The following is a 24,721-nucleotide window of genomic DNA, read 5'->3' as shown; positions in this document are numbered from 1 at the left end:
AGGAATATAAATACTTATCCCGATCGTGCCGGTACTTCAGCTGAGTAAATATGCGTAACGTTGAGTCAAGGACAACTCCCGCAGTTCCCGCCTAATCAGCAGCAGGGCCAGAGATCAGACGGACCATAATTAGCTATCGTCTGTGGTGTAGATAAAGATTAGTTCTGGAGAAATCAAGGTTGATTGATTGCAGGGAAAGTTCCGTGTGGTGGTCAGACTTTGGGTGCTGAATTCAGCGAGTGATTTCCTCCATCTCAGATCCGTCGAGCATCGCCGCCCATCGCCCAGCAAGTCCAGTCTCGATCCCATCTCAGTCTTCACCTTTTCCTCCTCCAAATCCCACCACACCACTGCCTCTTCCCCAGCACAACTCTGTTTCTTCCTATCCTTCCTCCCCTTCTTTTCTCTGCTGTTTCTTTTCTTCCCTCCTTTCCTTTTCTTTTTCCCTCCATTCCTCTTTCTGCCCTCCACAATCCTCGATACCCATTTTAGGTTGCTGAATTCATTCCACCCATTCCGGTCCCCAGCACCCAACCCACTCCTCCTGTGCGCCCATTCCTCTTCCATCCTCATCCCTGTCGAGAACGGCGCTCTCAAACCCCTGGGAGATTCGCTTTCCTTCCGCTTCGTCCTCTCTTCCTCCCGTCCCTCTTCATCCCGCTCGGCCACTCGCCATTCTCTCACGCCTGACTTCCATCGTCTCTCTCCCCTCGATTCGTTCAAGGGGTTAGAGATTCGGCCTACTCGATTATGCACAAGATTTCCAACTTTACGGGTCAAGCCCGTCATGGTTGGGAACGAATGACACCGGCCTTTGGCATGTCGCGCCCTCACGCCGAGATGGCCTCGCACTCCCTTCGACGAGCTCACGGCGCACCACCTATGACTCCGCCCACCGGAATCGACCCTACCGTCAACCTCTCCTTCAATGTGCCGTTTTCCTCTACCCTTGCCGGCCCCGACACGGATGACGTGATCCACGCCAGTCCCAACGCTCTTCAGCGGTGGTCGTTCCCCGAGGGCACCCCCGAAGGGACGCCCATTCACCAGCTGCCGGTACATCTCAGCAACATCGAGAGCTTGCGGACACTGTGTGCCCAAATCACGGAGGGCAGTAATGGCAGGGTTGAGGCTCTCATCAGCTCATCGGAACCCAAAACCGTTCCATCCCTGCAGCGCCGGCCCCAAGGGCTCGCTACAAATGTGTGCATCACTGGAGATGGAGAGACTGTGCGAAAAATGCGGGCCAAAATCTTGAATGAGACGCCTATCTTACTGGTAAGTACTTTGATTCAAAGATTTGTCCTTGGTGCAAGGTTTTCCCCCCTCACTAACCCCTCCGCTTTCGCAGCGATGTGCGACCGTCGACGTTGATATGCACCTTATCTGGGACAATGCGACCAAGAAGGTCCGAACTGCTGTTTTGGAGCACCTGGACACTCTAGCAAGCTACACCGGCACCGACATCTTCCTGCTCAGCCCCAAACTCCGCGATACCGATAGTGCCGTCGTGTCATCGTATGGATACGCCACCGACAGTGGATTGGAACAACGCTTTCGGGTTTGCATCTATGGAGACATGGAGAGTACGGAGCATGCTAAAACGAGGGTTTTGATCATGATTGACCAAATTGTGAGTTTTTGTTGTTCCCTTCCTCCCACTCTCTGAGGTCATTCCGCTAATTTGGAAAAGCTCAAACGTCACGTGGACGCATTGAAACTGGAACTCACCACTCATACCTTGGTCTGCGGCCGGACTCGCAAGAATATCAAGCTTATTGAAGCAGCCACCGGCACAGCCATTTATTTTCCTCCGCCGTTCCCTCGCATATTCGGTTACGTACCTCCCAAAGCCCACCGTCGAAGCGAGGATGAAGTCTACATCACGGGTGATACCCAGGAGCAGATTGCTCGAGCTAAGCAGAAGCTGCATGAGCTGGTTATGGGAGTGAAGGTTTATGTCAAGGATGTCTCTGTCAACTCGAACAAGATCGATAATATTCTGCTTGACCGGTTGGACAAGGTTCGGAAGGTGATGGAGATGAACGGGTCCTATGTGCTTTTCCCTCCGCTCGGCAGTCAACGGGGATGCGTGCGCGTCCAGGGAACCGATGTTCTGCACGTTGAGCGCACCGTCAGGGAAATCATGGCTCTGGTACGTCTACTAATCACTAAAACTGTACGACATGACTAACCGTTGGATAGGCCGGTCAATTTTACAGCGCCTCGTGGTGGATACTTGTTCCCGACCCAACGCCTGGAGCAGCCCGGACTCCTTCTCCTGCCGAGGTGCGAACAATGCTCTCCGATATTTGCACCAACTCCGGCGCCGAAGTCAGCTTTGACAATCTGAATTTCACCATCAACGGATCGGACGACGCAGTCAAAGCGGCCATGATGGTTATCAATCAGATTCCTTTCGTCCAGCGTAGTCAATACCAAATGCGAGTCAAGATCGAATTGGCGAACGAGCACAAGGAGTTTGTCAGCGGCAAGAAGAATGGCAAGATCAACAAAATCATGGGACAAAGTGAGTTAGCTGCTCAAATTTGATAGTATTGATATTAACTGTGAATAGGCAATGTTCAGATAATTTTCGATGGCTTCAATGAGTACAATTTCTACATCGATGTGTGTGGAAACCAGTACGACTCGACGAAGAACGGTCTTGATCTTGTTGAACAAGAAATGCCGGCGTCAATCTCCTTTCACGTGCCCGATCAGTACCACAAGCGGATTATTGGTATTGGTGGCCAGCATATTCAGCGCATCATGAAAAAGTACTCTGTATTCGTCAAATTCTCTAACGCCATGGACCGCGGCGGTATGGGTAAAGACGACGACGATATCAAGGTTGACAACGTCATCTGCCGTACGCCTGCACGGAACGCGCAGAGTCTGGATCTGGTCAAGCAGGAAATTATGGACATGGTCGAGAAAGTGGTACGTATCCTCACCTACATCTTTCCGGTACAGTGGCTGATTTTCGTAGGACGCCGAGTACGTCTCTGAACGCGTTGTGGTCAACCGACTGTACCATCGCGAGTTGCTTGCCCGCATGTCGGAAATTGATGAGCTTGAAAAGAAGTGGAACTGCAAGATTGAGTTCCCAAGCACAGAATTGGCAAGCGACGTTGTTACCATTTCTGGACCTGAATATCAGGTTCCGCAGGCCGTTGATGCCTTGCTGGTATGTTTTGACTTATCTTTTCTTCTCGACTTGACTAACTTCTCCAGGGAATGGTACCTGAAAGCCACGAGCTCCTTTTCCAGAGTTCCCCTGAACTGCGAGAGTTTTTCAAAGATGCAAACTTCCGCGAGGACGTATGCATTAAACTCAAGGAACAGTACGAGGTGGATACCAGTGTGGATATCAGCCCTGAGCCCTCTGCGTCCGAGAGCGGCTCGGAGTCCCCTACCATCCCTGCCGAGGACCGTGTCGTACTTGGCTACACTCGCAACAATGCTGGTGGATTGAAAGATGCAATCGACTACTTGATTTCGCGACTAGTCGCCCACGGCCTCGACGCCACCACGGTCAAAGGAGCCATCCCGCGACCCAAGTCGGACTCTTTCGAGGAGTCTTTGCCATTCTTCGACTCGAAGCTGTTGCAGCATGCGCCCACACCACTCGCGACAGACTCGCCCACTCGGCCCAGCTTCAACGACGAATCAAGCGAACGTGGATCAATCTTCGAGCGACTCCGCAAGCCCGGTAGCATTTCCTCGTTCTCCTCGTTCATCGGCCGCAAGAATCACTCGGCCTCCCCTGCTTCATTCTTCAAGCACGCCTCTAGCAATGCCTCCAAGGCATCGCTGGTCTCGATGGAGTCCCGAGACAGCGGGTACCGCAACCCGTGGAACGACTCTGGCGTGAACCTCCCCGAGGACGACCTGCCCGCCCTTGGAAGCTCCCACAGCCACAGCAGCAGCAATGGCTGGCCCGCGCGCTTTGACACGAAATTTCCATTCGGTACCGCGCCGGGGGACATGACCCCCAAGCATGACCTCCGGGCGTCTTTTGATAGTGGTCGTCCTAGCACTTCCAATTCTACTTCTGGATACCCGGCCCCTATTGGGCCACCGCGTTAAAACCAATGTCAATTTGCAGCAGTATACCCCCAAGAGAAATTCAGTTTTTACTCATTGTTACGAGCGAATTTTGTTTCGGATTTTTTGTCCTGTTTTGATACCTTTGATACCACAGAGCGTGCCTCGGCTGGCCGTGGGGGAGTGAGCTTGACGTTAACGCCGACCGTTTCACTGGCCATCATTACCCAATTCATGGAATATGGACCGTCCGTTCAGTCACTGTCGACCCTCGCACCACGCCGAGTGCGCAATCTTGTACCTGCCTGCCTGTCTTCGGAAACACGATTGAAAGAACAGCAGCCAGACCACGTTAAAAGACCATTCCATCCATATATGATACCAAGTGAAATGATGGTGTATGACGGTGTTTATATTCTAGTTATGTTCAGTTGTTATTGATTGGTCCTTGACTTGGTTTCGTCGCTCTTCTCTCTCGGAGTCCTGCCTGAATGTATCTGCTGTCTTGGATTGATTGTGGTTGTGCTTGTTTTTTGCCCTGTTTTATCGCCTATATACCTCGATGAGTGTGCATTTGTTAGTTTAGTTTAGGCGGTAGGGCTATGTAGACTGGATGCCTACATGCTGAGGCTGAGTGGTGAAAATATGTCCGAGTTCGATTATGGTTCTTTCTGAGCTTTGAGCAGATACCTGGCTATTCTTATTTCTGGGCTTAAAGTCAAGGGTTCGAACTAGACATCCTCGGCTCAGATTGCAATGCGCCATAACCCTAATATCTGGTGGTTCTATACAACTATCAAACTGTCTGCCACCATATATGCTAAACAGCACTTCTACCCATTGTCGGTACAATATAGCATCTTCTGTTCTGCACAACAAAAAGCCCCTATAGATCTATATGTAAAGAGATAAATCCCTAAATCTTCGCAATACCCTCCTGCCATTCCTTCCTCCCCTCCCCAACCTCCTCCCCAACCTCATCCTCATACGGCACAACACCCCCCCTCCCCGACCTCCCTAACCACTTCAACGAAACCGCCCCGGGCAACGACTGATCCCACCGCTTAACCAACACGCCCGGCATCAGTGCTGGGAACTTGTTCAGCATAAGCTTCTCCAACTCGGGCGTCAGCAGCACGTCCATCTTCTGGCGCTGCTGGCCCATTTCGATTATGGCTGCAAGGCGGGCGGTGCGTGTGGCTTGGAGAGTAGTTAGGAGGGTGGTTATTTCGGGTCGGGAGAGGGGGGTTGGTGATGGTGATGGTGAGGAGGATGGAGGTGAGGAGAGGGCATCGACAAGCTCGTTCGTAAATGCCGCGACGGTCTCGATGGCTTGGTTTCCGCCTTGGGCTATGATGGGGAGCATCTATATCAAATAGCTCATTAGCCGCTCTATCCTGGTTTGTGGGGGTTATACAATAGAAAGGTATGTTACGTACCTTGTGCGCCGCATCCCCCAAAACAACCATCCTCCCACAATCCCACCGCTTATACACAACCTCCCTGAGCGGCGAAACAACCACATGCAGTCTGCTCTCGTACAAATCGCGCATGCGCAGATCCTCAGTAACGGGATCATCCCAGTGCTCGCGCACAATCCGCTCCTTATCTTCTTCTGTGAAGTGTGGGATTTCGGTGCCCTGGTATGTTTTCCCCATGTGGATTGAGAGGAGCCAGTAGGTTCGATCTGGTGGGCCTGTCCCGAGCACGTATGAGTATCTGTGGCCGAGGTTCCAGCCTAGGAGGCCTTTTGGGAGGGATTTGGGTGTGGAGCTTGAGGGGGATGTTGAGGGAGAGGGCGTGGTGGAGAGACCGAAGAGGCAGGCGTATGTCGCTGAGACTTCTGTTTGAAGTTAGCAACCGCTTTAAATCCTGTATGTAAAGAGTTGGAAATGGGGGTAAAGCGTACGGTCACCATCATCATACTCTTCCCCAGCCCCAATCTCATTCGCATACCGGACAATCTCCTCTCGAACCCGCGAGTGTGTCCCGTCTGCGCCGACGAGGATATCGCCCGTGTAGACCGACCCGTCTGTCGTGGTGACCTCGACGCTATCCTCAAGATGCCGCGTACTGGCCACTCGCTTGCCCGTCAGCAGTCGCCATTTGTCGACGATGTGGTCGTAGATTGTTTGTAGGATCGTGGAGCGGTCGCACCAGAGGCCGGAGTAGCCCCATCTACACACATCAGCACCTCAACATACATACCAAACTATAGCCACGCCTATGACCACAGCCAGAGAAAGAAAAAGGGAAAGAGAAAGGAATGAAACAAACCTTCCCACCATGGTCTCCCCCCACCCATCAGAAACATGCAACGCCCTTCCCGCCTCGTCACGCACATACACATTCTGCATACAAGCATCGCGCCCACCGATGCGCTCAATCAAATCCTCATAGCAGCCCAACTGATCGAGAATGCGCAATCCATTGGGGAGCAGACAGATGCCCGCGCCGGACTTTGGGATTATCTCCGGGTACGCTTCGAGAAGCGTGTAGGGGATCCCGTGCGTTTCGAGAGTTAGGGCTAGCGTTAGGCCCGCGATGCCGCTGCCGGCTATGAGGATGTGGCAGGGGCGGAGGGGTTTGAGTGTTGGTGGCATTTTGGAGAGTTGCTGTGTTGGTTCCGTGAGGATGCAATGTACGAGAGGGCAAGACTGGACAGGGGCGTAGGGCTGCCTATAACTATACCGCCCGATATGAAAAACCGGTCAATGGGCCCCCCTGGGAACATGATAGCATGCATCTACGCGGAGGACCCGGCTCAGCCTCAGCCTCAGCCTCAGCTGACGCCTATGCGAATACTACGATGATGAGATGTGTGGGTCTGAAGCTATACACTAAAGCCCCGTTCTGCCCCCTCATTGGCTGTTGCGTCTATACAACTCCCCTCCCCAATGACAGAGGCTAAATTAGGGCAAGTAGTGTGCTGTGCTAAGCACTTCGCGCTCGCGCAAGTTACGGCTTATGCACGGACTACAGTAGATAGATATTCAGAGCCTGCTTAGCCTGCTTACTTGGGGACATAAGCCTTAATGAGTCAGCTCTGGATATTCCTAATATCAATCCACTGAGTTGGGTGCATCTTTTCTTCTGCCTGGAAGATGATGGCAGCGGCTTGGGTACTGCCCCTCTTGTAGTAGGTGGTATATATCTCGCTGAGCTGCCGTGAAGAAAGGAGCGACCCGAGTCCCGTCCCTTCTCATTTAAAGGTGCCTGCGCTGCCTTGAACTACCTACCGCACGATCACCCAGTCGCACCTGACCTGTGGGCTGCATATCTTCTCAGCGTGGCAGGTACGATGCCTGACTCTAGGATCGTTTTATCGCTGGTTACGGCTTGAAATTAAGTACAAACATGGTATAATCCCTATAGAATAGTATCCTAAAAAAACTCGAGTCTCCCAAGTTTTTTTCCAATAATCCGAACCTCGCAACTTGCGCGTGTCAGCTAGCAGTCAGTTGCTTTATTTAAGGATATACGACCTTGGGATATTACTTGTAATTCTGCTGGTCCATAACTTGAAGTATACGTATCTTGGTTCTGCCAATGATGAGTTGAGAAAGCCGTCAAACGCCCAAGGTACGGTTTCCCTGCGTGGTTAGTCTGGATGAATGATTCGAATTCGGCTATAGTGCATAATATTTTGATCTATTTTCATCAAGCAGAATACTCGAGTGGTCCAAGGCGATAGACTAGAACCCCAAAACGGAAAGGCCCAAGAGGGAAAAGTCATCTCCTCTCTTCGGAGGCGTGTTGAACCACACTGCTGTCGCAAAACCCTATTTTTTACTGCACATTCACAAACTATTTGATATAAGCAAAGCAGTGTATATTAGGTAATAGATCAGAATAGAGCAGATCTCAGGCAAAAGAACAGGCTGTGGGGAGAAGATATTGGCACTAGACCCCTTCTGGAAGCTCTATGTGAGTCTGCCAGGTGCAGGTAGCAGGAACACAACTGATTGTAGATACCTAACTTTTACACAAGGCCATCTAGTAGACTCTACTTGCTTTGCATCCCTGAAAGTGAATCCTTTCCTAGACCCCTCTCTTCCTTGCCTTTTTGGTGGCCCAGATCCCTTATTTTCACAGATGGTTCTAGCACCCATGGTTTCATTCTGTCATGAGCTACATCTAGCAGGCATCCGCTAGATAGCTTCGCTAACCCTGAATACATACATCTATCAGGTCTGGGGCCTTTTTCGGAATCTCAGCGCTCTGTCATCCCCCCAGCTTGTCCAGCACTCCTGCTACTAGGATACTTACCTACCTACACAATCAAAAAAAAAAAAAAAAATGACCCGCCGCACGCACTATACACGCAGATGGGCACGCCCAAAGATGCCTCGTTATACCAAAAGCAAAAAGAAGACCGGGCGGCGGCGCCAATTGTCCGTTACGCTACACACTTACATTCTAGTACGCGGAAGGTGCGACTCGCACTTCCCTCCCAGGGCATGACTGTTCTGACCTTTGCGGTGCTACTCCGCGCTGTGGATGTTGCCATGTAGCTGAGATGCCCGCTGATGCTGTGGTGTCCCATGAGGCCAATGGTCTTCACCTACAGCTATGGCCTTTCCTTTCTCTTACTGGCTTTGGGAATGGTTACCATTTACCTGTCACCCAGATCTAATTCCCTGATTCAAGGTCTACGAGGCAACATCGTTTCCCTCCCTTTTACATCCCACCATACTACCAGCGATTGAAACACCAAACCAATGATTCTAGGTTTTCGGCAGTGGCTCCATCCACAATGACTGAACCGTCGGTTCCCGATCTTCATTGGAGCGAGACAATCTATCAGTTTACTATTATATTCTGGTACTTGGTGGGTTTCCTGGAAGCGAGTATTGTTTACTGCAATGGAACGACGCTTAAGATTCAGATCTGCTGGTTAAACAATGAACTAATCAAACGTTGGGAGTGCCATCCTACTTGACTATTTGTTGAGAAAGACTAAAGCAGGGCGCGTAGAAAGAGGACAATGTCCACGCTGCTTGCCTAGTAGACAAGCGTGGTATATATTAAGGGTAGATTACTATCTATATATAGAAGCGAAGTGGCGGGTATGGAAAAAGACGTCGAGGCAAGCAAGCAGCAGTAGGAATCAAAAATCAGAAAGCAACACCAATGGCGGAAGGGCGGTGATGGTCATGATCATAGTAGCTGTAGCTGTGCTGCGCCTCGTGGATTGTCGGGCCGGCGCGGCTGTGCATACCGGACAGGTTGCTCGATTGCGTCTTCTTTGGCACAGGCACAGGCAGAGGACAAGCGTACGGCATCTCGGAGGACATCTCGACCCGCGAGTCGAGTGTGGACGTTCGAGCAGTTGTGGTTGTTGCTGTGGTTGTGTGTGACAGTGGAGGGGTAGCTGCTGTCGCCGGGGCTTTGAAGGCGCCGGGGACATTGAAGCTGTTGATGGATGGGGCGAGGGTGGATCCGCTGAGGGTTCGAGCGCGGATGCGCATGGAGAATTTATCGCTGAAACTGGGCTTGCGCGGATGTGGAGGCGGGGTTGAGGGGAGCTTTGAGGGACTGGAGGTTTGGAGGAGCCACTGGGTTACACGGCTAGATCTGAATGGAGAAGGACTGGGGGATGACTCGAGGGGTTGAGTATCCGGGGTTGCGGGAGGTTCGTAGAAGAATCTACCAGGCGGGAAATGGTTCTTGGTAGGGATGGGTGGCAACGTCTTGTCCGGGGGTGTTGCTGTTCGAGGCGTTCTGGGAGCGCTTGGGGTAACTGTAGTAGCATCGTGTGACACCCGCGGAGGGTCATCCTTTGGCGGGGGTCTGTCCACGATTTGGTCCGGCCAAGTGGGAGGTGAAGTAAGAGTACTTGTAGCCAGACCAGTGGCCACAGATGCAGTCGAAGCACGAGTCGAGAAATGAGGGATCAGAGGATGCGCGACGGGGACCTGCCTCTCCATGAGCAATTCCAGGGTTGCGAGTGACGACCGGCGAGACCCAGATCCCACGGGCTTTCGAGGCAGGTTGAAGGACGACGTAGGCCGGTGAGTGCGGGGTCGAGTTTGATAGGAAAAGTCGGTCATGAAAGAAAGGGCTTTCGGGGGCCGAGCAATTGGTGCCTGTTGTTGCTCAAGTCCATAGTCGCTAAAGAGGGGAAGCTCAGGCAGGCGGTTGGCTGGGCTCTCAAAGTTCAGCTCTAGCGGACGAAACCCCGATGAGATGTCTGGCAAAGTGGTAACCCTTCTGAAGTCTGTCGGTGCACCGATCCGCACAGGAACGGTTGATTTTCGCCGAAGCGACATACTTGCCCTGCTGGACGCTCGCGACGCGAAGTTCCTGCCTTCCTCCATAACCCAGGTAGGGAATGACGATGCTCGAGGTGGACCTGGACTGGGCAGGTCGTCATAAACAGTCAACTTCATCGGAGGAACAAGATGAGGTTGAGCATGGCATATTTGCATCTCTCGCTCAGCACCTGCAAGAGTGGCGGTGTCAGTCGAATAAGCGCCGTGGTCGTGGGCTATGCACGCATACCTTTCTGGTTCATGGCTTGCTGGTGGCCGGCGCTGCCATCATCGCCACTTGAGTCGAGGCAAGACAAGCAGGATGTGATCCATCCAGTGAATACAGACCCTGCTTGCTCAACTGCTCTCTGCATCGCTACCAGAGCTTTAGAGCTGCCGGCCCATCCCCTCGAAGTGGGGAACAATGCGGGGACCTGGGACAGACAAAGAGAGAAAAAAAAAGGAAAGAGGAGAAAAGCAGCAAGGAATTGAAATATAAAATGAACAGAAAGAGAAAGTAACTCAATGCTCCCTAAGAAGGGCTTGGAAAGGAAGGGCGAGCGAGGAATCAACCTGCGCATCAGAAAAAAAGTCAAGAGGAGAGACTCTCAGGACCTCAGAGAGGCTGGCGGCAGCAGAAACAGACAGGATATGTACAGAGCCATAAGTCCATGACAAAGGGCGAGCGACGAGGCCCCGAGTCAGCATTCGCTCATCTGGTTGGACATGGAGCCATGCACCAAGGGAAATGAGACATGGACAACAATATGCAACGTGGGCATCCATCAAACCATCTCAGGCACCCTTTGATGCTGATAAGGCCAGGCGCGAGCTGTTGTCCAGCCATAGTATTGTTGCCGGCCAGTCAGCATGCTGCATTGCAGCCCTCCATAACCAACCTCTCCAACAGTCGATCCGCCATCGTGCAGAATCTGCATCTTATTTGTCGGTCGCATGTGGAGATATCACATTGACCAGCCCAGGCGCTGCCAGATCACCTCGAGCTAAATGGGTGGTGCATCGTGGCGGGCGCGTAACGGTGGGTTCCTATTGCTTGGGCCGGGCCAAGTTGGGAAACGAACCATTTGGGCTGCTGATCGTTGACCAAACGAGCAGTTGTACTCTGCAGAAAACAAGCCTAATGTGCAGAAAGAAGACTAGTCGCTGCCTTTGTGCAGAGTTGATGGATGGTTGAAGAAGAGAGGACGTGAGAACTGAGATGAAAGTAGAGGAAAAGAGGGGTCCTGGTCTCGTGATATTTATGAACGAATCCAGCCCGATAAGAACTACACCAAAGCGCTGAAAAAATATACCGAGAAACAGGCTCAACAGTGAGAAGATAAGTATAAGCAGAAACAGTCGCGGCATAAAATGGGCAAACACTGCGCTATCGACTCCAGACATTGTCGTCGTCCAAGTCTCCATAGTTCCAAGCAGGCGTCTTAGGACTTTGGTCTTTCGCATCTGGATCAAGTAGCCTTGCCTGTTCGCTGGTAGATTTTGTGCCTTCATCCTGGTCATTAGTGGCTGGCGGTTCGTCAACTGGTTCACCAGAGGGTCTTCTGCAGGGCAAGTCAGCAAAAAAAAGTCGCTCATTCGCCTTTGCGTGACGATGTCTCGCGGTGCACAATAAACTGCTTACTGGAAATGCCTGTGCTCTGGCTCGACCGCCACAGACCCGAAAGCCCGTTGAACCTGTGCGCGCTCTTCTTCCTCCGCCTTTCGATCTTCTACCACAAGGTCCACTAATTGACTGCGATGGGAACCCGGAGACTTTGGCGAATCTGTTCCCTGTCGAGGTGACTTTACGTTCTCGGGTCGCTCTTGCCGCGAACTTCTGGAGACACGGTCCTCACTGACATGATGGGTTCCACTGCTCGAGGCACGGATCTTTCTACTTTTCCTCGCCTTCTTCACCACCTGGGGCTGCTGAGTCGAGGAAGCAGAAGGACTAGCCAGTCGTTGGTCTCTTGGAACGATATTGGCAGTGATGACCGGATACTGACATTATTTTAGCTCTGGAAGTCAAGATTCCATGTGGATCAGTAACTTACGTTGAAGTCGCCAAACTCTAGTTCGCGGGCTTGGCCAAACAGCTTTTCGTCATCCTCATTCAAGGTGGCTTCCTCTGTCTCGCTGTGTGAACGATACCGATCGAGAGCGCTCGTACGTCGAGTGCGACTGCTTCCTTCGGAGCCGGCGAGCAAGGGGGTTCGACTATTGACCTCACCAGGCTTGGGAATCCAGTATTTCGCTTTCCCGCCCCGCTCGTACCGCATGCCATGCATCACTCGCTTCACTCGGGAGTCCGATTCTTCGTGTGCGATAATATGATCACCGGAATCGAATAGCCTGTACTCGTAATTCTCGCCTCGCAAAGTCATCTTGGTGTCCTCGACCAAGTCTTTCGCCCCAAAAGCATCGCGAAGTGCATACTTCACTGGTAAGCGGGCCGACGAGACGTTTGGATCCGCATAATCATGCCAGGAAAACCCATGCCAGTGCGCAATCGCAAAAATGGGCATCTCAAAGCAGATCAAGCTATCTTGGATTGCAGCGGCAAGATTGTCCGGTGTATAGTCTCCTGTGCCATTGGGTAACGCTCCAAGCCATTGGAGGATCGACAGAAAGAACCCTTGCCAGTAAGAGGCAAAAATAATCAACTTAACGCAGAGGAACTTGGGGACTGGCCGGAAGGGCGCTAGGTCGTTGTGAAGGCACACCCAGAACAACGCCAGCGAGTAAAGACTAATTGTAACGCTAATATTGTACAGAATCCCGGTCCACAGGTAGCCGGATGATAAGCCCAGGTACCCTTCCTGGTAGGTTCCTGTTGCTTTCATGATGATGGATACGATGGCCAAGACCGGCTTCAGCCATGTATATTGCAGAATGCCACGCTTCACGGCGAGAAAAGTGTGTGGATCAGATATGTCGACTTTGGACAGAAAGTGATTGAGCGGCCACGCGTGCTGAACGGGGGGTCGACCGTGCATCATGATGATAACTGCTCTTTCGCCGCCGAGGAAGTTGATGAGGAGCTGGAAAAATGTATAGATCGTAAAGGCCTAGGGATCGGTTCGTTAGCACTCGCATTGAACCACATATTAGCCTGTAATACCTCATAAACGTCGCGAATCGGAGCTAGCCATAGAGATGCCTTGAGTGATATGATGCTCGTCCAAGAGGATACAGCATATATGGGGACCCTATCACGATAAGCGAACGCCAGGCAACTATGCGGCCGACACTGACATCAATAATATACGAACAACGTATCGCTGGAGGAGTGGCTTGCGGTAGTTTTTGCTGGAATATGTTTCAATCAGCGTGGGACTTCTGGACAGAGTAGATGTATAGGGAGGATAGTGGGCGTACGTCTGAAGCCATATGGATCTAGTGGAAGGGGTATGGTTAGCATAGTTCGTAGCAGAGAAAGAGAACGCTGAGTTCGTACACAAAAGAGAGCAGGGTGGCAACTAGTGAGGAGACACCAGCAACGATCACTGCAGCTCGAGCCAAGCTCGAGCCCGTGCCACCAGAGGATGAAGTTGTTACCATTGTCGCAACAATGACTGCGGTACTAAACCGCGTGCGGGAATGTTTTGTATCCACTGGGCACCAGCAAGCATGTCGCAGCCAGATCAGAGCATGGCGGATGCTAGATACAGAGGCCGGACCAAACTGACTTTAAGGCGGGAAGCGATGAGATCAAGAGAATAATGCGCATAGGCAGCGACGAAACGTGGAGAGCAGGGTATCTGCACGGTCGAGGTCCGCGTCTGGGCAGTCTAAAGCTCCATGGCCGTTTCTCCAGCTCCCACCGCCTTCGGACCTTCGTCACGTCCCCCATTTCACAAGCCAACCCCTCCCCGGATGGGCTCCTCTAATTGTCTGTATATTGCATGGTGTCTAGGATGATACTGCTATCGGGCTGACCTAACACCACAACTTTCATAGTTGGTGCGACGGAAACTGCCTGATCCCGGGCGCCATGTTGAAGGCTCTCGGCTGGTTCACGGGTAACGCGACATGGCCGGTTCATCATTCACCACCTTGGCCCTGACCCCGGATCCAAGTTTCAACTGGTAATAATATGCCACTTGTAACTCTCTAGTCTCCGCTTACGGTACAACAGGTTCTTTCTCCTGCAGATCATCGTCTCATGCATTCTGTAAGTCGGCCCGGTCTCCCACCCGCAGGGCGCAGCTGGCTAACCAAGATAACATTATAGTGTGCTATTCTTCTTGCTTTACTTCAATCGCCTCTTCGCTACCCTCTTGTCATACGGGATCCGCGCTTACACGTGGCATTATTACCGCGCATACGTCGATATCCACGCCCTTCAAATATCCCTAATCGGAGGGAGAATATTCTTCAAGGGCATTCGGTATCACGGTGTGAACGAGACAATCTTCGTCCATGGAGGGTTCGTCACCTGGCACTTCTGGAAGCATGCGGTGCGGCGTACAGACATCTCGCACCTGGGATCTAGCGAGACTGATTCCGGGTCTCAAAGATCAAGGACCAACAGTGACACTGGGGACAAGAGTAGTAGCATTGGTGAACAGGGTGGGATTGACTGCACTACAGCGCTTCCTTGTCGTATCACAGTCAAGTTCTATGGGCTGGAATGGTTTATTTACAACAGGACCGCGGCATATGATAGCATCCTCTCTGGATTTGGCGTGGGGACATCCAACCGACCATCTGATTCTCGGAGTGAATCGTCACAGGCCAGTCTGAAAGAGAACCGGCCCCACGAACTCTTTTCGACCGAACCACCCTTTCAACAGCCACCCGCCGCCCCCAACGGAGCGCGCGCAGCTGAATCCGAGCGAGATGGAGCTCCATCACCGGAGATCGGGGGCGGAATGTCCAAAATCCTTCAACTTTTGCCCTTGAAACTAGAGTGTGAAAAGGGCGCAATCGTCATGGGAAATGAAAACACACGTTCTGTGTTAACGATGACCTTTGACTTCGCTACGGGGTTGATCGAGGCGTGCCACGCCGCGAATCATCTGGATCTTTATCGTCAAGTGTTTAGCTTCAAATTTGACCATCCAATTGTTCAAATGAGACCCAATCCGGATTACAAACAGACCCAGCTAGCCGCAGCAAATGGATTGAACACATCCCGAGAAGAAAAGCCTGGGACGAAGCGAAAGAGAGATACAATCTTCAATTACCAGTTTCAGAAGCGCAGAGTTTGGCACAGCATTCGTGACCTTATACCATACTTCCAGACCTCAGTTGAGTCATTTCACGCCCCCGATATGCGACCCGGAAACGACCCTCGGGCCCGTACCCGCAATGATTCCCGATGGGTTGGTCTTTCCCGTTACTTGGAGCAAGGCAGCCAGGATGATCACAGTGAGTGGGACTCCATTGAATACGGCAGATTTTCGACCATCCTTGATAGCCCCAACATGGTTGTTACATACTTTTGGGATATTCCGGGAGTTGTCAGAGCACAACCCTTTGCTAAGGAACCTTTGTCACCGGAGAAACCTCCCAACATCAATGGTGCACCGGCACCAGAATGGGGTATTGATGTGAAAGTTGAAGGAGGAATCATCAACTACGGACCTTGGGCGGATAGGGAGCGGGTAGGGCTGCAGAACATCTTCTTTCCCAACGCCTACCGGAACTCACAGCCTGCGGAACCTCTGCGCCCCGGAGAGCCAAGGCAAAACACGGTCTTTCGCTTCAGAGTCGAGTTTGATCAAGAGACAATCCTCCGTATCCCCACACGAGAGCCATCTAAAGACTGGCACTGGAAGGGGCGCGGCGACGCAGTACGAGGCGCATCTAAATTGAAGAAGCGGCAACGCAGAAAAAGGACACGCGCTGCAGAAGGCGAAAAGGGCAATCTTGGCCCCGATATGCGTCCCTTCGGCTGGTTCTCTCTTCGCATTGCTAGCAACTCGACAATCAATTACATGATGGCCACGGTGGGTGGGGAGTCGGGATTCGCGAGTAAACTTGATCTTGACCTTCGAGAATCGAAAATGTCGTCAAGTGTCAACCATGCTTTGCTGTGGAGTTGTCCTAGGCAACTCATTACTTGCGACCTTTCCGTTCCGCTCGCTTGGAACACATTGCGTACCTGGAAGTTTGATGTGAAGAGCCACGACATGGAGCTCTTTTTATTGAGGGATCACATTTTTCTCCTGACGGACTTGATTACGGATTGGGGCTCAGGCCCTTCACAGGACTATTATACTTTTGTTCCGTTCATATATCACGTGAACATGTCTTTCTCGAACCTGCGACTTTTGATTAATGTCAACGACTCGAACATCGTCAGCGACCCTACAGATCTCAGCGACAATCGCTTACTCGTGATCAAGGGCGAGACGGTCACCTCTAATGTGATCATTCCATTGGACAAATACTGCGCAGAGCAGAACGCCGTGGACTTTAATGTCAAGCTCTTGAACACTGACATCGAGTTCGAGGCGCCAATGTGGGACACACTTCACACGTTCTTGAAGATTAAAAAGACGGCCACTCTAGAAAGCTTGGACATTGGTGGCTCCTACAATTATTACCTTTCCACTTCGGCTGAATTGACAGATACCCTGCGCCTTGATATGCTTGGCATCTCTCCGAGACTATACATGTTTGGATTTCTGATCAAGTGCTTTATGATTGTGAAAGCGAATTACTTTGGTGAAGATGTGCATTTCAAAACCCTCGAAGAATTCCAGGAACTCGCATACTCTGTGGATGCATCCGCAGCACACCACGGAGTTAACCCAAACAAGAAGACCAATGACCTCGACGTTGTACTGCATCTCGTCGTGGACCAGCCTTGTGTTTTACTGCCAGAGACCCTGTATGACGATCACGACTGTATAAGACTCACTGCCCCTTCTTTAGAGATCGACCTGCGTTTCACGAATTACTACATGGACCTGCAATTTTCTCTTGCACCTTTGGGAGCAGCGTTGGAAACACGCAAGCAAGGAGAGCACCCGGCAATATCTGCTACCCAGCTATTCATTGATGGAGCTTCTATATACGGACACCGTATCTTTGGCCTGCCTCCTTCGGAGCCAACTTACGTTTGCAACTGGGACTTTGATATTGGGAAGATCATCGGTGAATGCTCGCCCAAATTTCTGGCTTCTTTCGGTAGCGCCTTACAGGGGTTCGATTTTTCCTTCGACAATGAGGAGAACGCGCTTCCGCCATTATTCCCAATTGCTCTCCACGATGTCACGTTCCTACGTGCAAGGATTGATTCAGTCCATATCTCCATTATTCTAGACAACAATGCTCTCCTCCTAAACACCAGTACAGCAACTGTGAGATTCAATGACTGGGCGAATGCTCGCTTCTCAAAGCGCATGAGCTTGCTCCTTCCGGAAATATCTTTCGCTGCGATAGATTGCACATCGCTTGGCGAATTCGATGGCTTGAGTCAATCCAAGGTGCTTCCGCTAGCTCTTTTCCAGACCTCCCTGAAGTTGAAAATGGTGCAACGAAGAAACGATATTGGCGAGACTCGGAGACTGCAGCAGGAACATATCAGATCCCATGATCAGCGGACTCAGCGAACCCCCTGGCTACTTTTCGATTGGGACCAGGTTGAGCCGAACATACAATATCCTGAAAATAATACAGCACCACGCCCCACCATTGCCATACCTACGATGCCGGAACCTCTTGCGGGAAGCTATGGGTTGTTGAATCTAGCACGCTCAAGGTATCCGCAGGAAAATAACATCTCAAGTTCCAACAGCTTCCTTCTGCGTTCCGAAACTTCTAGCATTAGAAGTAAGCTCAAGAAAGGAACACTTGGTGCCAGTGAAACTCGAAGCCTGGCATCTTCTGTATACCGACCTCAGAGGTACTCTGGGAAAGCTGCGGATGGCCCGACACCAGTGCCACATCGGTATCGGAAGGGCGACGCTAGGTTGTCGACCCATAGTTTGAACGCGTCCAACTCTTGGGGATTGCCTGGGTTTACCCTTCACCGAGTGAAGCTAGACACCTCTCGACTTCCTTCTGGTCAAGCATCAGCTCCTGTTGCTCCCGAATCGAGCACCTTGGGTCCGAAATTCGATCCCCACTTCTCGCCATTTGAGAATGATGATACAACCCATACCAATTTCATACTCGACCTGAACAATGGTATTCGGGGGTTCTGTACACCAGATTTCATCTTTATGCTTCCAACGTTGTTAGAATCTTTCGAGCTGCGACATCCGGTTGAGATGATCGATTCGCTACAGAAAGACATCATCTCAGACATAGTAACCTACGAGAAAGCTCTAAAGAGACCGAAGAAAAGTACAACTCTTGCTATTCGAGCGCCTATCATCACGATGAAGCTGCTCAACGCCCGCAAATCGCCCGACACTAGGGAAGACAGCTTCCAGGACGAATATAAGCTCGAAATCTCCCGCTTAAGCACGGCGATTAGAACGAGAGTCGAACGACGGAAAGGTGACCTTATATCCGGTATTAGCGAGAGCATTACCGCGCAAGCTGTTGCTGAAAGCCTATCCTTGTCAGTCGGAAGCACCTACTTCGACCAACACCGACAGAAATCTGATATTCGCTGTCATCTGGAAGACATCAGTTTCTGGCATGTGACTTCGCCAATAAAAAAGTCAAACCTGCAAATTCGTGCATTCGACACTCTCATGTCCACCAAATCTGTTGAGCGGCTTGCACATCTTGTTCGTCGCACGACCACCATGCTTGATTCTGCCACGTCTTCGTTCCAACATAGCTCCTCACGCCGTCATAACCGATTGCGTTTCTTGGTCTATAGCCTCACACAGTCTGCAGCACATATGCCAGATCCGGCATTCTTGACGCGCGTTTCATACATGTTGAGACTTACCCCAGGGCATTTGCGGCATCATGATTCTTGGAAGATCCTTTCTCGAATTCGTAATGTTTTCAATAACCTCGCAACTGAGGAGCAGCAAGCCTTGACAGAAGAGTGCCTTCGAGATGACATTGCCCTCATGCCCAATGCTAAGAGCGCTGTGCTCTCTAGCTTTGATAAATGGCGAGCATGGGATCTAGCTCTTGTTGAGAAGAGTTATGTGATGCGAAAAATATGGGGCTCATCAGACGGAATTCCTGGAGCTGCGCCATCGGCATCTTGTTTCTCGGCCGTGATAAAGCGCCTTCGCTTTTCCATTGACCCGGGCCCGAGAGAGAGCGGTTTTGTGCTTCAAAACCTGTCCGTCGTCATATCTTCCAGCCCCCAGCGAAGCGGCCAAAAAACTAATAGCGAGGGCGCCTCAAAGTCTCTTATCATTGCTCAGACTTATTGTTCTTCTGCAAGTCTTCGCCTACGATGGGAGATTCTCGACCTGGTGGAGGGCCTTGTGAACACCATGTCTACGGTCACTCTTGAATCTGCAACCCCGCTTGAGCCAGCCGAAACCGAGAGAGGAGACCAGGTGGAGCTTCAGGTGATATTTGGAACAGACCTGGCAGCTGTGGTTGTGGACGGAATCAACCTGAAACTGGAACTTATGGGACAAGCTCTTAGAAGCTCGGCTATTCTAAATCCGCACGACGCCAATAAAGCAAGCGCGAGTCTGTTGATTAGCTGCGGAACATCTTCTTTGGACCTTTCTAATCTCTCTAAAGTCATGATGCAGTGGAAATTCACTGAGCCACATATGTATTGTTCTCGTGTGACGGAGGAAACTGCCAGTGAAACGAAGCACGATTGGAAAATTGCTGTATCAAGCCGAAAACTCCGATATGACATGAACGAAGACCCGTTAAGTCTGGCCCATACAGCTGACCGGCTGATAGAGGACGAGGCTCGATTCCTTCACCAACTCATTAAAGACTTGAACCTTCCGGCGCGTCATTCTGAGGACACCGCCGCAGATCAGAAGCCATCGCACAGCAAATTTCAGATTGCTACATTCTTGGATGATTACCGCCTGAGCTTCTGCATTCTACCGTCTCTGACATATGTTATCTCTGGTGAAGTAGCAAGAGCCTCCATCGTATCCACGCTTGAGCAGAAGATGGAGATCGACTTTGATCTAAAGGGAAACCTTCATACGTTCCTTTCTAACGAAGGGTCTACCTGGCAGCCCTTGTCTAAGCTAGGGATACCACCGATCAACGGGCGGATAATGGCGGACATGTCCCCCAACCGCACTGAAGTTGAAGTCGACGTCACCATTGAGTTGATTCAGCTGGAGGCAAGTGCAGTGCGAAGTCTTCTTGGTGCCATAACAAGGCCTGAATTCTCCCACCTGGTCTCCGACCTCAAGCAGAATGTGGATTCTTTACAATTACATGCCAGCGAAGTGTTATCTCTTGATAGCCAGCCGCCGCAACATAACGATAGATCCAACTCCGTCTTCCTTTACAAGGCTCGAGGAACAATGGCTGGAACTAAGATCCACGCAACCGCGCCGGGGTTGAACGGCAAGAACTACTCGGCTGATATGGGATTGAATCTCGGCATGGTACGCATGCGGATCAGTAATGGTCTTGAGGCTGGCTACCCTACAGAGTATCCAGAGTTCAATGTTGATACCTCGAGAATCAGCTTTGATCTGAGCAGAAAGGGACATTACAGTGCACGCTCATACTGCAGCTTCGCCATTGACGCCAAGGTAAAGGGCACGTCCACGACCGACGAGAATGGAAAGACATTGCAAGCATTCCACCTAACCAGTAAAGGTTGCGAGATCGAGCTATTCCCAGAGGCAGCCGCGCTGGTGGTTGATGTAGCGGCTCACCTCCAGGAACGGATGAAAACCCTGGACCTATCTCACGAAGTCAAGCGCTTTAAGAAATTGCGACACCGTGTTCATTCACAGACAAAACCAAAATCATCAGAAGCTCCCAGCGTCCAGGTCTCCGATGATAAATCTCATACTGATGATCTCTTCGGCGCGATATTCTCACTGGATCTGAATAACATCCAGGTAGCCTGGAACATGGCCACCTTTTCCCAAACAACATCTCGAAGACCCGATGATTTGGTATTCTCTATCAAACGTGTCGACCTCTCAAATAAGAAAACAAATGCAGCCAAGCTTCGGATTGAAAACGTTCAGTTGCAGATGGTGCCAGTTTCCGGGGACAGGAGAAAGCGCGCAATGAACTCCGCTCTGATGCCGGAGTTAGTCTTTAATGTGGCGTATTCTTCAGCGGCGAATGATATGCGCGTGGCCTTCCAAGCCGCAGGAAAATCCCTGGATCTAAGGGCTACATCCGATTTTATTCTGCCTGGAAGCATGATACGGAACTCAATTGCTTCTGCCGTCAAAACAATCCGCGATGCCAATTCGATCATAGTGACAAAAGCGTCGGACGATTCTAGCGCCAAACAACGGTCTTTGTTTGGAAACAAACGCCTACGTTCCGTTCTCGTCGACGTTGACTTCGCTGGTGCTATTGTTTCCCTTCAAGGGCGACAAAGCAGCGACCAGCAGACTCTCCTCACGGCTACTTTGCAGGGAAACAGAAAGTCTGAGTCAAAATATGGCCAATACGTTCACGAGGAGGCCGCGGCTACTGCGACGCTACGTGCTCCTGGTGTGGCATTGAAAGTACAATTTGAGGACAGCGCTCAGGAAGACTCCACGCTTAACGCGGAACTGAAGATAGACGCCTCGACGAATGTCTTGTACCCAAGCATTGTCCCGCTGATGAAACAGATGTCGGACACTGTCAAGGAAGTGATGGGTGACCAGACCAAGCCCAGGAGACCCTCCAGTACTATGATGTTGCAGTCGCAAAAGCTCATGCAGGAGACGCCCCTGGACAACAGTGACCCTATCTCTGTACTTGGTCGATGCAAACTGAGCGTTGGACTTTTGATTTGCAAGCAAGAATTCAGTCTCAGCTGCCAACCTATCGCTCGAGTGGCGGCCACCATGGGATTCGATAGCGTCTATGTCACAGTCAACACAGTTAAATCAGCGGAAGACGAGCGATTCCTGGCACTTTCGGTGGCCTTCAATGATTTCCGGGCGTCTGTGAAACACGTATACTCTAATGAGTCCACTGCCAACTTTGAGGTGAAGTCGGTGGTCATGTCGTTGATGAACAGCAGACACTTTGGACAATCAAAAGGCGTTTCAGCTGCTTTACGGGTGAGCCCTATGCAGGTCATGCTCAATGTAAGGCAAGTTCAAGATCTGCTGCTTTTCCGCGAGATCTGGGTACCGACAAATGAGACTCTGGATTCGAGCGCAACTGCAGATGCACAGTCTCTGGAGACGCAGGCCTATATTGTGCAACGCTACCAACAAGTGGCTTCGGCACCAGCTTTCCCGTGGAATACGACAATCTCAATCGAAAAGCTAGAGATTCAGCTTGATATGGGCTCAACGCTCGGGAAAGCACAGTTTGCGATAGATGGCTTATGGCTATCGTCCCAAAAGACATCTGATCGCGAGCAAATCTTGTGTATCGGCCTCAAAACTATTCGAATTGAAAGCAAAGGTAGACTGAGTGGGATGGCCGAGCTTCAAACCATCAAAGTCCAAACATCTATCAACTGGCCGGATGTTACTTCAGAGATCAAGACACCATTAGTTCAGGCGTCTATCGCTTTTCATCAGCTCGAAGTGAAAGTCGCATTCGATTATCAGCCATTCTTGATTGCGCACATAGCTTCATTCGATTTCCTGATGTACAATGTCGGAGGCTCATCTGATGGATCAAACGAGCGACTATTCAGTATCCTCGAGGGAGATCAGGTGCAAGTATTTTGCACGACCTTGACCGCATCGCAATCTCTCGCGCTCTTCCAAGCCTGGCAGCGGCTTATGCAAGACAAGCAAGCCGCTTATGAAGCGTCAGTGAAAGAGATTGAAAGGTACCTTCGCCGGAAGGCTTCTGTTTTCTCCGACAAAACCGAGCTATCATCCCACAGACCAGCCAAGCACGACGAGGAGAAGACGGAAATGGCTCCAATTTCGTTGCAAACCGGCGTGGTGGTGACACTAAACTCGGTTCATATCGGAGTCTTCCCAAGCACTTTCTTTGACAACCATGTCTTCAAGCTGGAAGCTCACGATGCTCAAGCTCGCTTTGACGTGTCGCTGGACAAGGGCAAAATACACAGCGCTTTGGGCCTCACCTTGGGACAGTTGCGTGTAGCACTCTCCCCAATCGTCCGGTCTGACCCAGCAGTCATTGAGAATTTGTTTGTCAGCGAGACCGCCACCCGCGTGATAGACTCCCGTGGAGGAACTATCCTCAAGGTGCCTCGGGTGGTGGCTGTGATGCAGACGTGGCAAGCTCCAGGCTCCCAACAGATCGAATATCTTTTCCGCAGCAGCTTCGAAGGCAAAGTCGACGTTGGGTGGAACTACGCCCGCATCAGCTTCATCCGGGACATGTGGGAGACCCATTCTCGTGCATTGGCTTCGCGATTAGGCAAGCCACTCCCGCCATCTGCAGTTCGCATCACCGGAGGACTGAATGCAGAAGGTGGCGGAGACAAAGGTGACCAGCAAGAAAAGATCACTGCGGTGGTCAACGTGCCACAGTCCAAGTACAACTATGTGGCGCTGGAGCCACCGGTCATCGAGACGCCGCAGTTGCGAGATATGGGAGAAGCCACGCCACCCCTGGAGTGGATTGGGCTCCAGCGCGATAAGCTGCCTAATGTTACCCATCAGATCATTATTGTGACCTTGTTGGAGATTGCGAAGGAGGTCGAGGATGCCTATGCTAAGATCTTGTGGTCTTCTTGACCAAGCTGGCACCGGTGGGGTTTAATGACTTTGTATATATATTGTTTTCTTCTGTATATTATTCTTTTACAAGTATACCCAAGTTCATAATGGAGTCTATTTTGTTGACCAAGTATGAATGTATCGAAAACAAGGACGAGTTATAGCTACTACTACCATACTTGCGAGGTAAACATCTGGGTGGCCAACTTGGAGCTGTAGCAAAAGCAGCGTGGGGCTAATCCGAATGAACAGGGCTGCCCTCGGTCGCTAAGAGGCAGAGCTAAGCTGACTTTGGACTGTGAATCCCGCTCCAACTACAGATCCGGCCAATCGCAGCTTGAGAGCCTGCAGAGCTTTCAGAGCTTTTGGCGATTAATCAGCGGTTACCCCACCAATGCCCCTCATCTGAGACGGGCAGCACAGCGATTTTCTTTCCCTTGGACAAGCCTGGGTGAAATCACGGAGTGGCGATTCAGGGCTGTCCTCTTCCTTCGAAGAGGATAGGATTGGCGCCCATTGGCTGGGATGGCAGCATTGATCAGCCAGCGGTGTATCATGACACTTTGAGCTGGGGCTTCGAGTTTGGGCATGAGCTTTGATCCGATTGATTACCAACCAGAGTCACCCAGAGTTTCTGGGAGCTTTCCGATCGAGGTCGAGTGTTCTACTTGAAGCTCCGAAGAATGAGTCTGAAACGTTATTTTGAGTCAACAAGTTGTA

At 51.2% G+C, this 24,721-nt stretch overlaps 6 protein-coding genes across 6 annotated transcripts; 2 read left to right on the top strand and 4 right to left on the bottom strand.

The window, feature by feature from the left end:
- Positions 1–750: 750 nt before the first annotated feature.
- Positions 751–4,092, top strand: BJX68DRAFT_266024 (KH domain protein; the record flags this gene model as incomplete). The annotated part of the gene is made up of 7 exons (XM_071045383.1): positions 751–1,278; positions 1,352–1,633; positions 1,694–2,155; positions 2,206–2,530; positions 2,579–2,943; positions 2,993–3,190; positions 3,238–4,092. The coding sequence occupies 7 exons, from the start codon at positions 751–753 to the stop codon at positions 4,090–4,092; spliced, it is 3,015 nt and encodes a 1,004-aa protein (XP_070900035.1).
- An 848-nt stretch (positions 4,093–4,940) lies between these two features.
- On the bottom strand, positions 4,941–6,740 carry BJX68DRAFT_275197 (FAD-dependent oxidoreductase). Its single transcript, XM_071047797.1, has 4 exons — positions 6,328–6,740; positions 5,960–6,228; positions 5,490–5,893; positions 4,941–5,416 (listed from the first exon to the last, which is right to left on the bottom strand). Exons 1-4 carry the CDS (start codon positions 6,651–6,653, stop codon positions 4,967–4,969), a joined length of 1,449 nt encoding a protein of 482 aa, XP_070900034.1. The 5' UTR covers positions 6,654–6,740; the 3' UTR covers positions 4,941–4,966.
- Positions 6,741–8,943: 2,203 nt separating this feature from the next.
- Positions 8,944–11,288, bottom strand: BJX68DRAFT_66848 (uncharacterized protein). Its single transcript, XM_071049590.1, has 2 exons — positions 10,555–11,288; positions 8,944–10,495 (listed from the first exon to the last, which is right to left on the bottom strand). Exons 1-2 carry the CDS (start codon positions 10,883–10,885, stop codon positions 9,168–9,170), a joined length of 1,659 nt encoding a protein of 552 aa, XP_070900033.1. The 5' UTR covers positions 10,886–11,288; the 3' UTR covers positions 8,944–9,167.
- On the bottom strand, positions 10,726–11,969 carry BJX68DRAFT_235703 (uncharacterized protein). The gene has a single exon (XM_071039910.1). The coding sequence runs from the start codon at positions 11,898–11,900 to the stop codon at positions 11,352–11,354; it is 549 nt and encodes a 182-aa protein (XP_070900032.1). The 5' UTR covers positions 11,901–11,969; the 3' UTR covers positions 10,726–11,351.
- Positions 11,602–14,126, bottom strand: BJX68DRAFT_66982 (OSTA/TMEM184 family protein). Its single transcript, XM_071049591.1, has 6 exons — positions 13,762–14,126; positions 13,683–13,700; positions 13,560–13,613; positions 13,426–13,513; positions 12,359–13,372; positions 11,602–12,305 (listed from the first exon to the last, which is right to left on the bottom strand). The coding sequence occupies exons 1-6, from the start codon at positions 13,863–13,865 to the stop codon at positions 11,943–11,945; spliced, it is 1,641 nt and encodes a 546-aa protein (XP_070900031.1). The 5' UTR covers positions 13,866–14,126; the 3' UTR covers positions 11,602–11,942.
- Positions 14,127–14,336: 210 nt separating this feature from the next.
- BJX68DRAFT_266020 (putative fermentation associated protein (Csf1)) lies at positions 14,337–24,019 on the top strand (the record flags this gene model as incomplete). The annotated part of the gene is made up of 3 exons (XM_071045382.1): positions 14,337–14,392; positions 14,443–14,478; positions 14,539–24,019. 3 exons carry the CDS (start codon positions 14,337–14,339, stop codon positions 24,017–24,019), a joined length of 9,573 nt encoding a protein of 3,190 aa, XP_070900030.1.
- Positions 24,020–24,721: the final 702 nt, after the last annotated feature.

This window comes from Aspergillus pseudodeflectus, assembly GCF_044049435.1.
Source record: "Aspergillus pseudodeflectus strain CBS 756.74 chromosome Unknown BJX68scaffold_17, whole genome shotgun sequence".
NCBI classification, from domain to species: domain Eukaryota; kingdom Fungi; phylum Ascomycota; class Eurotiomycetes; order Eurotiales; family Aspergillaceae; genus Aspergillus; species Aspergillus pseudodeflectus.
The sequence above is the reverse complement of the archived record's forward strand: the minus strand, read 5'-3'. Positions and strand labels throughout refer to the sequence as shown.

Coding starts and splice junctions, on each gene's coding strand:
- BJX68DRAFT_275197 (XM_071047797.1), bottom strand. CDS start 6,653: ATGCCACCAACACTCAAACCCCTCCGCCCCTGCCACATCCTCATAGCC. Junction 5,894..5,959: donor AGAGTATGATGATGGTGACC/GTACGCTTTACC, acceptor AACTTCAAACAG/AAGTCTCAGCGACATACGCC. Junction 5,417..5,489: donor TGGGGGATGCGGCGCACAAG/GTACGTAACATA, acceptor TATTTGATATAG/ATGCTCCCCATCATAGCCCA.
- BJX68DRAFT_66848 (XM_071049590.1), bottom strand. CDS start 10,885: ATGCGCAGGTTGATTCCTCGCTCGCCCTTCCTTTCCAAGCCCTTCTTA. Junction 10,496..10,554: donor GCAAGCCATGAACCAGAAAG/GTATGCGTGCAT, acceptor CCACTCTTGCAG/GTGCTGAGCGAGAGATGCAA.
- BJX68DRAFT_235703 (XM_071039910.1), bottom strand. CDS start 11,900: ATGAGCGACTTTTTTTTGCTGACTTGCCCTGCAGAAGACCCTCTGGTG.
- BJX68DRAFT_66982 (XM_071049591.1), bottom strand. CDS start 13,865: ATGGTAACAACTTCATCCTCTGGTGGCACGGGCTCGAGCTTGGCTCGA. Junction 13,514..13,559: donor GTTGTTCGTATATTATTGAT/GTCAGTGTCGGC, acceptor TTATCGTGATAG/GGTCCCCATATATGCTGTAT. Junction 13,373..13,425: donor CGATTCGCGACGTTTATGAG/GTATTACAGGCT, acceptor ACCGATCCCTAG/GCCTTTACGATCTATACATT.